Source organism: Nematolebias whitei, chromosome 15 (assembly GCF_014905685.2).
Source record: "Nematolebias whitei isolate Nwh7 chromosome 15, NemWhi1, whole genome shotgun sequence".
In the NCBI taxonomy this organism is placed as follows: Eukaryota; Metazoa; Chordata; class Actinopteri; order Cyprinodontiformes; family Rivulidae; genus Nematolebias; species Nematolebias whitei.
Window position 1 is genome coordinate 42,266,132 of NC_056512.1, and position 9,119 is coordinate 42,275,250.

Here is a 9,119-nt window from a genome sequence, read left to right on the forward strand (position 1 = left end):
GGAAGGGTCGCTGCAGTTCCCGCGGTCGCCATGAGGCCGCAGCGGCGCTTCGCTGCGAGGGCCTTCAACGCTGCTTGCAGCTTTAATTTTATTTAAAATCCTGCAAAAACATGTGCACTACTGTGCAAAAGTCTTCATCGGTCCCATGCTTCTTTATACTTTGCTTCCGTTGAACCAAACATTCTTTCAGTGCAGGCTTGACATTTTTAAAGGACTTTTAAATTCATTGTTTTTAATTTTGGCTGATTTTTTTTTTCCTCCCCCTCACACTTTGTTCAGTCCAGCACCAGATCATTTAGGTTGAGCCACTAATCTCTGCCCAACAAGTTCAGACAAGTTGGGATGTGTATAAGTTATCTAAAAAAAAAAAAAAAAAAAACAGTGCATGGATTTGCAAATCTCATAAATTCATGTTTTTTTTCCCCTCCACATTAAACATAATAAACCAGTTGAATGTTGAAACTAATAAGCTGTTCATTTTTTGAAAAATAAGGTATCTGCACATCTTAAAGGTGGGGATTGAGTCATGCTTCCTGTTCTGAAGCGTCCGCTCTTTTCTTAACCGCTGTGTGGAAACATCTGAGGAGGCGAGATGATGAAGTCTTTTCGTGGAACGTCGTCCCACTCTTTAACCGTCCTGCGTCGTCTTTGCTGGAGCTTTTGTTGTTCGAAATCCTGCGTAGACGTTTCTGTATTTATGGCGTCTTTCCAGATGTGCAAGCTGCCCTTGCAAGAACCGCTAATGCACCCCCACACCATCAGAGAGGCAGGCTTTTTAAGTGCACACTCGTAACTGGCTGGATGGTGCCTTTGCTCTTTAGTCTGGAGGATTTGATGTTTGTGGTTTCCAAAAATATTTTCTTTCTTTTTCTGATCCCAGAACAGTTCTGGACTTTCAGTCCCTTTTAAATGAGCTCTGGTCCAGGGAAGACGGCAGAGGTTCTGGTTGGTGTTCACATCTGGCTTCGTCTTTGCCCGATAGAGCTTTAAGCAGCATTAGATGGAACGGTGAACTGCGTTTGCAGACGGTGATCTGTGGAAGTGTTCCTGAGCCCAGAACAGAACCAGATCTAGTTCTAATGCAGTGGCCCCCGAGGGCCCGAAGATCACGACCGTCCAGTGCTGACTGTCAGCCTCGTCCTTTGAGCTCAGACATTTTTAAAGAATCTTCAAATCTTTTGATAACGTTATGAATGGTAGATGATGAGAGCGTTTTTTTAGGAACGTTATTCTGAAAGTGCTGCTTTTATTTGAGGCAGAGATTCACAGACTGGAGAACATCTGCTCGTCTTTACTTCTGAGAGATTCAGCCTCCTTAAAACGATTCCAACGTCCCAACTGCTTCTGAACTGGGGTTGAACTTGAACAGACTTCTTTTGATCAGTTGTGTACGTCAGCCTTCTTGTGTTTTTGACTTCAGGTGTTCCTTTAATCCAGGCCTTTTTGTGTTTTTGTGAGCGCGCATGTGTGGTCAGGTTGGATTTGTGGCCAGATCCTGTCACACAAAGTCTTTTTCATTCGCCTGGAACAGAAGAAAGGAGCGTTGGACAAAAGGTGAGTGTGAAAGAGTGAGTCTGAGGCGGGCCGAGGGGAGGACGGGGGGAGAGGAGGAAAAGTCCAGGAGACATTTGGAGTTGGACGAGCACAGACAATCCCTGGCACATGTAGACCCCCCCTTTCTGTTCCACTCACTGCAGTCACCCTCCCTTCTCCCTGCCCCACCCTGTCGCCCCTCTGTTTGGACTTGAGCGGGTCAGGAGGCGGGTGACGGGGTGCTCCCTCTATAAAAGCCTTGTGTGTCCTGAACAAGCGTATTCCTGATCATGGAGAGCCAGAGAGTCCAGTCCACCTACAGGAAACGCTTTGGGCCTCACAGCTCCAGCAGCACAGGAGCCAGAGTCGGGGATCTGGCTTCCCACCGCCTCTCCTGGCATGGCACCCGTCGAACCCTCACCCACTCCAGCCCCGTATCCCGGCTCTCTGTGGGCTCCTCCAACACGGCCCTGCTGCTGGGCAGCCCCGTGGACCGGCTGGACTTCTCGGCGGACTCCCTGCTGAAGGCCCAGTACAAGGAGACGCGCACCAACGAGAAGATGGAGATGATGGGCCTGAACGACCGCTTCGCCAGCTACATCGAGAAGGTGCGCCTGCTGGAGCAGCAGAACAAGGTTCTGGTGGCGGAGCTGAACCAGCTGAAGGGGAAGGAGCCCAGCCACCTGGGGGACATCTACCAGGAGGAGCTCCGAGACCTGAGACGGCAGGTGGACGGACTCGTCAACGGCAAGGCCCGGCTGGAGGTGGAGAGGGACAACCTGGCTGCAGATCTGGAGAAGCTGAAGCAAAGGTAACTAACTCGGATCAGAGTGGGTCTCCTGAGGAACGTGTCCATCACACTGCAGGAGCGACTTGTGATCGTTTCTTTTATGGGTTTTTGAAAGGCTGGAATATTTATTTTCATAAATTCTCCTTTTGTTTTATAATAATCTTTATATAAAGACAAAGATTTGGATATTTTCTTTTTTTGTGTGACAACTAGAAAACCAGAGACAATAAAGTAAATATCACAATAGAAATGTCTTTATTAAAAAATAATAATAAACAGGAAAAATTGCTCTTTTGTGCTCCTTTAATATTTATATAAATATAAAACTTCTGGTTTTTGGAGTTTATTGTGAGAATATTGTTCAGCATCAAATCATTAGATTTTATTTTTCCATAAACTTTTTGCTGCTTAATTACCTCGTGCTGTTTTAACCAATTATATATCAAAACCTTTAGCTCATTCAAAAGACTTTTTTATGTAACTTTTATACTTTTATAAATTATTTAACTTTATTTACAAATATTTCCCCACAGAAATACACAGAGATCTCCAATTTACACAGAAACTTCATCTGTTTGAAACGTAGCTGCTCTACTTTAGTGTTTTTATCCTTTGAGCTGTCAAGGGGAGCGGTGGTGCAGAGGCTAGAGAAGGTGGGCCTGTGATCGGAAGGTCGCTAGTTCAACTCCCAGTACTGTATCAAAGTGTGGGTGGGATAGGTGAAGCACCCACACCTGTCTCCACCCTCATTTTCCCCACTCTGGGTCCTTCAGCAAGGCCCTTAACCCCCACCGTCTGCTCCCCGGGTGCCCCAGATGTCGGCTCTCTGCTCCACACGTGCATCAGGACAACAATCGCCAAGTCTTCGTGTGAGTTAGTTTGATGTGGTGACCCCTTAGGAAGGGAGCAGCCGAAAGAAAAAAACAATCCTACTTTTAGCTTTCAATTAGCCTTCTGCTATTTTTGGCTTATTGTTTTTGCTACTTTGGCTTGTAGTTAGCATGTTGCTCCTTCTAGCTTTTGTCTAGTGCTCTGCTAAAACCAAGTTTCAGCTTCTTCAGTCATTTTAAATTTTGAACTGTTTTGCTCTTTTCACCTTTTTGTTGCTCATTGGTTCAGTCAGTAACACCTAAAACCCATCAGAGACACTCTATTATCAGATGTGGACTTAAAGATATTCAGTACGAATAGGAGAGTCAGGAAAACAGTTTATTGATAAATGATCTGAAATATATTTTGATTATTACCAGCGTGAGGTGTATTTCTGTGGAGCTTTGCTTGCTGGAATGTGGTTCTCCTGGGATTTGCTCCGCCATCCCTCTTTACAAACTGGATCCCGACTGAACCCCTCGTCACAATTGAGGGGTTGCAGAGGAATGAAGCGGGCACAATGATGGCCGTGCACAAAGGGAGCAGACAGACAGGCAGCTGAACTGTCGCCCTCTCCAAAACACCAACTCGTTGACGTCACCGTTTCCTCTTTAAAGGGCCGTCAAGGCTGGAATTGAATATTTAATCTTTGAAAGACTGACTGAAAGTCTGAGAAAAGTTTTTTCTGCCCTCTGACCGTGCAGCTGCTGCTCGCAGGATGAAAAGTGATGCTGTTGCTTGAAAAGGTCAAAGGTGAAAACTGCGCTGCTTTTTTTCTGTTCTGCAAAACAACTCTGCGTGAAGCTGCAGATGTTGATCCGGGTCTCGGGGGTTTCTGGTTTTGTGTGTGTGTGGGGGGTGGGATCGGTCTATGTGCTGGGGATTGTGTGTGTGTGAGCTGCATCCCGTGGGAAAGGCCTCTGGATGCAGGACTGGAGTGAAGGTGCAACGATGCGTAAGCTCTTTCAGCTGAACTCTGCAGCACAAAAAAAAAAGCCTAAAATAGTATTTATTACTCTCGGTGCTTATTTTTTTTGAATTACAGAAAGATTATTTTGCTTATGCTGAATTGTAAAATGAAAGCTTTTATTTTCCACCGACAACATTTTAACAGAACATTTGAGGGTTTATGTATATATATATATATATATTGTAATTCATGTGAATTTACTCACTTAAAAGAAGATTTGAGATGTAAAACAAGAGTTGAGAATGTTTTAGGGCTGTTTTCTTTTTAATACTAACCTTTATTTGTAGTTTTTAACGGCTCGCAATCTTCCAAAAATATTTTTTTGAAACCCTTTGTGTCTCAGGTTGCAGGATGAGGTCGGCCTCCGGCAGGATGCAGAGAGCAACTTGAATGTCTTCAGACAGGTAATCGTGTTTCCTCCAATCTGATGGTAAATATCTGAGATTATAACATTTTCTGCCTATTTAATCTCATCCCTGTTTCTTTGCACAGGATGTGGACGAAGCAGCTCTCAATCGAGTCCAGTTGGAGAGGAAGATCGAAGCCCTGCAGGATGAGATCCTCTTCCTGAAGAAAGTTCACGAGGAGGTGAACAACGGTCCAACCAAAGGTTGAGTTTACAGACGGTCGCTGCTCGATCAGGCTCACGTTTGTGGCTTCTTGTCCTTCAGGAGCTGCGTGAGCTGCAGGAGCAGATCATGGCCCAGCAGGTCCACGTTGATCTGGATGTGTCCAAACCAGATTTAACTGCAGCTCTGAGAGACATCAGGGTCCAGTATGAGAACATGGCCACCTCAAACATGCAGGACACGGAGGAGTGGTACCGCTCCAAGGTTGGAAGACTTTCTTTTTCATTAAAGCAGAATTTTTCACGTCCAGATCTCAAATGAATAAAATGTCACGTCGTTTTATCACGGACGTTTGTTGAAATCTGTTTCAAACGTACTGTATGTTCCGGACTATAAGGAGCACTTAAAATACTTGCGCTTGTTGACCTCGAACCGGTTTGATGTGGTACACGGTGCTCAAAAATCTGTCAGAATGTTTTAGTTTCGCTTAATGCACCTCATAATCCGGTGCGCCTTATAATCTGAAAAATACGGTCAATAATCCCCGGACTGTTTGTTTCCTGTGCAGTTTACTGACCTGACGGACGCAGCCACCCGAAACGCAGACGCTCTGCGTCAGGCCAAACAAGAGGCCAACGATTATCGCCGCCAGGTCCAGGTGCTGACCTGCGAGCTGGACGCTCTCCGAGGCTCAGTGAGTTCAAAGAATCTGAACGTTTCACAGATTAATGTCAAACAGGCTTGTTTTTGTTGTTGTTGTTTTTTTGCTTTCGTCTGTTAGTTTTTCAAGTTCAAGTTTCTTTACTGTCATTCACATCACATGTGGTGCATGCGGTGGAACAAAATTATGTATTCAAGGTCCCAGTTACACACAAAATAACAAAAATATAAAGTATAAAAAGAAACAGTATACAAAGATCTAAGATGTTCGCTAAACACTAATAATGTAAAATAATACTGTATATTAAACAGCAGCCTGGACATGAGTCTGTGGTGAGTACATGGGTATGAATGAACACAGCACCATGAGATAATCAGCAGCAGATAATCAGCAGCATGCTTAGCTCATGCTGCTGATTATCTGCTGCTGATTATCTCATGGTGCTGTATTCATTCATACCCATCTACTCACCACAGACTCATGTTTAATGGTGAGTAGATGGGAACACAGCACCATGAGATAATCAGCAGCAGTTAAGCAGCAGCATGCTGATGTCATGCTGCTGATTAGCTCATACTGCTATATTCATTCCCATACCCACCCCAGACTCACCACAGACTCATGTTCAGTGGTGAGTAGATGGGAACACAGCACCATGAGATAATCAGCAGCAGATAATCAGCAGCCGTTAATCAGCAGCATGCTGATCTCAGGCTGCTGATATCTCATACTCATATATCTCATATATCTCAGCATATTCATTCATACCCATCTACTCACCAGAGACTCAAATTTAGTGGTGAGTAGATGGGAACACAGCACCATGAGATAATCAGCAGCAGTTAATCAGCAGCATGCTGATCTCATGCTGCTGATTATCTCATTCTGTTACCTTCATTCATACCCATATCCACCCCAGACTCACCACAGACTCATGTTCAGTGGTGAGTAGATAGGAACACAGCACCATGAGATAATCAGCATCAGTTAATCAGCAGCATGCTGATTATCTCATACTGTTATATCCATTCATACCCATCTACTCACCACAGACTCATGTTCAGTGGTGAGTAGATGGGTATGAATGAATATAGCAGCATGAGATCAGCAGCAGCACGAGATCAGCAGCACAGATTTTGGGTCAAATCTTAAATCAAAACATGTATTTTCCTCTCCCAGGTTTATGCACTACTATTAAAGTGTAAAATTATAGTTATACCTCCTAAATAAAGAGAATATTTGCTTTCGAGCCGTTAAAACGTGGCCCCACAAAGTGATTTTGTGAAACGCTCATGGGACTTTTCTTTTGTGCGTTTCAGAACGAGTCTCTGGAACGCCAGCTCCGGGAGCTGGAGGACCGCTGCGCCGTGGAGTCGGCGGGTTACCAGGAGACGGTGAGCCGCCTGGAGGAGGAGATCCAGGCCCTGAAGGAGGAGATGGCTCGACACCTGCAGGAGTACCAGGATCTCCTCAACGTCAAGCTGGCTCTGGACATCGAGATAGCCACCTACAGGAAGCTGCTGGAGGGAGAGGAGAGCAGGTGAGGCAGAGCTCTGCACTTTATTTAGCAACATTTGGTGCGTAATTTATTTATTTATTTATGTTTGTTCCCCTCAGGATCACCATTCCAGTTCAGAGCTTTGCCAACCTGCAGTTCAGAGGTCAAAATACAAAACAATCCAGTTTTTTCTTTCATTAAAAATGTTTTGAAGTTAAATACGTTTCACTGATTTGGGGGCGGTTATTTTTTTGTTTGTCTCAAAGTCACACACCGAGTTCTGCTCGTTTACTGTTTTTAACACCGACCTGCGATGCTGTTTATATGTAAACAAAACCAAAATGAACCCGTATTTGATTCCTAATGGAACGCAGTAAACATATCTGATTTTTAATCTATGAAATTGTGCCATTTTTGGAAATGATAAGGTAATTTTAGATTTAATGGCAGCAACACATCTCAGAAAGACGGGATGGGGCAACAAAAGGCTGTAAAGGTATGAAAAGTAAACAGCTGGAGAAGCATTTCAGATTTAATTAGATTAATTGGCAACAGGTCGTTAAAAGGAATGGATATAAAAGAGACTTTTAGAGATGCTGAACATCTCAGAAGATCAGATGGGCAGGACGTTACGATTCTGTGAAACACTAGTGGAAACTTCTCAGAATGTTGTTTCTCAAATCATCTACAGTTCATAAAATCATCCAAACGTTGGACGAGTCTGGATAAAGCACTGAGCTGCAAGGACGAGGCTGAAGGTCAGCACCGGATGGTCCTGATCTTGGGGCCCTAAAACCAGGTCTGGTTCTGTTCTGGGCTCGGGAACACTTCCACAGATCATCGTCTGTAAACACAGTTTACCCACAAATCTGCTAAAAAAAGAAGCTCTGCCATCTTCTCTGGACCAACTCTTGTTTAAAATGGATAAAAATGGTTCTGTGGTCAAACAATTTCAAATTTAAAGATCCATTTGGAAAGCACAGACGCCACATTCTGTTTAGAAAAGGGAGAATCCAGCCTGATGTCAGAGTGCAGTTTAAAAGCCTGCCTCTCTGATGATATGGGGGTGCATCAGTGTCTCTGGCACGGACTTGCACATCTGGAAAGGCAACGTCGATGCAGTAAAATATGAACCGGTTTTAGAACTGTTGAACATCTGAGCCCTCCATCAGACCCGGATGAGACAACGTTTCCTCCAAAGTCTCCTTCAACCTTGAAGGACCTCAGGTTCAGTCTTAGTTTCAACATTTAATATGTTTACGATGTTCCATCATGAATAAAACATGGATTTATGAGATCTGTAAATCACTGCATGCAATCAAAAGAAATGAAAATTTGTACTTTTGCACAGAAGTTAAAGTTTTTTTTTGTATTTTGCGGCTGCACTGAAACTCTTTCCTTCCCTTTCTCGTTCCGTTTGTTGCTCAGAAACTAATTTGGACACCAAAACCCCGGAGGCCCACGTGAAGAGGAGCATCCTGGTCCGAACCGTGGAGACCAGAGATGGAGAGGTCCGTGTCTGAACAAGTGCCATTTATTCTTCACGCACTTCTCTTCTTCTCCCTCTGGATGGCATCATTGAACCTGCTCTGCAGATGTTCACACAAACACCTTCCAACACATCCAGACCCAGTCAACCCATTTATTTGAATCTCTTTCTTTTAATTTTCAGATCATTAAAGAATCAACCACCGAGCACAGAGACCTTCCTTGAACTTCAAACACCAGCGTTCTCATCTAGCCCTCGATAATCCAAGAATTGAGCTCATTATTCCATATTAGTCCTAATTTTGCTCCCAAACCTTAAAACTTGTGTTTAATTGATCTTATACAGCTTCATCAGTTGCCTCCTAACTCATTTAACCGACTGGAAACCTTGTTATAACCGTCTAATAATACGTTAGAAATACACAGCTGAGAATTAAAGTAGTCGTTCTAAAACCACTGTAGTTAAATTCCTGTAAACAGCCGTTAAACTGAGCTGACAGTCAGAAGAGGCCTTGCGGCGTAGTGAGCGTGTTTCTCTAATATGTAGCTTCGTGGAGGTTGGCGTGTGGTTCCGTGTACGTGAAACGTGGTGGACACGAGGGAGTTTTGTGAGGTGTGCAAAACTAGAAATTAGGTTACGGCAACAAAAGGTAAGAAAAGTACGTTGCTGCGGGTTTTGACAGAGCGACAGGTAGATCAGACGAGAAAAGGCTGTTTATCTGGTGCTGCGTTTGATTTTC

At 44.1% G+C, this 9,119-nt stretch overlaps 1 protein-coding gene across 1 annotated transcript; it reads left to right on the plus strand.

The window, feature by feature from the left end:
- Positions 1–1,817: 1,817 nt before the first annotated feature.
- On the plus strand, positions 1,818–8,747 carry LOC119421866 (glial fibrillary acidic protein). Its single transcript, XM_037689229.1, has 9 exons — positions 1,818–2,344; positions 4,507–4,567; positions 4,656–4,751; positions 4,835–4,996; positions 5,301–5,426; positions 6,713–6,933; positions 7,011–7,054; positions 8,320–8,402; positions 8,564–8,747. The coding sequence occupies exons 1-9, from the start codon at positions 1,824–1,826 to the stop codon at positions 8,603–8,605; spliced, it is 1,356 nt and encodes a 451-aa protein (XP_037545157.1). The 5' UTR covers positions 1,818–1,823; the 3' UTR covers positions 8,606–8,747.
- Positions 8,748–9,119: the final 372 nt, after the last annotated feature.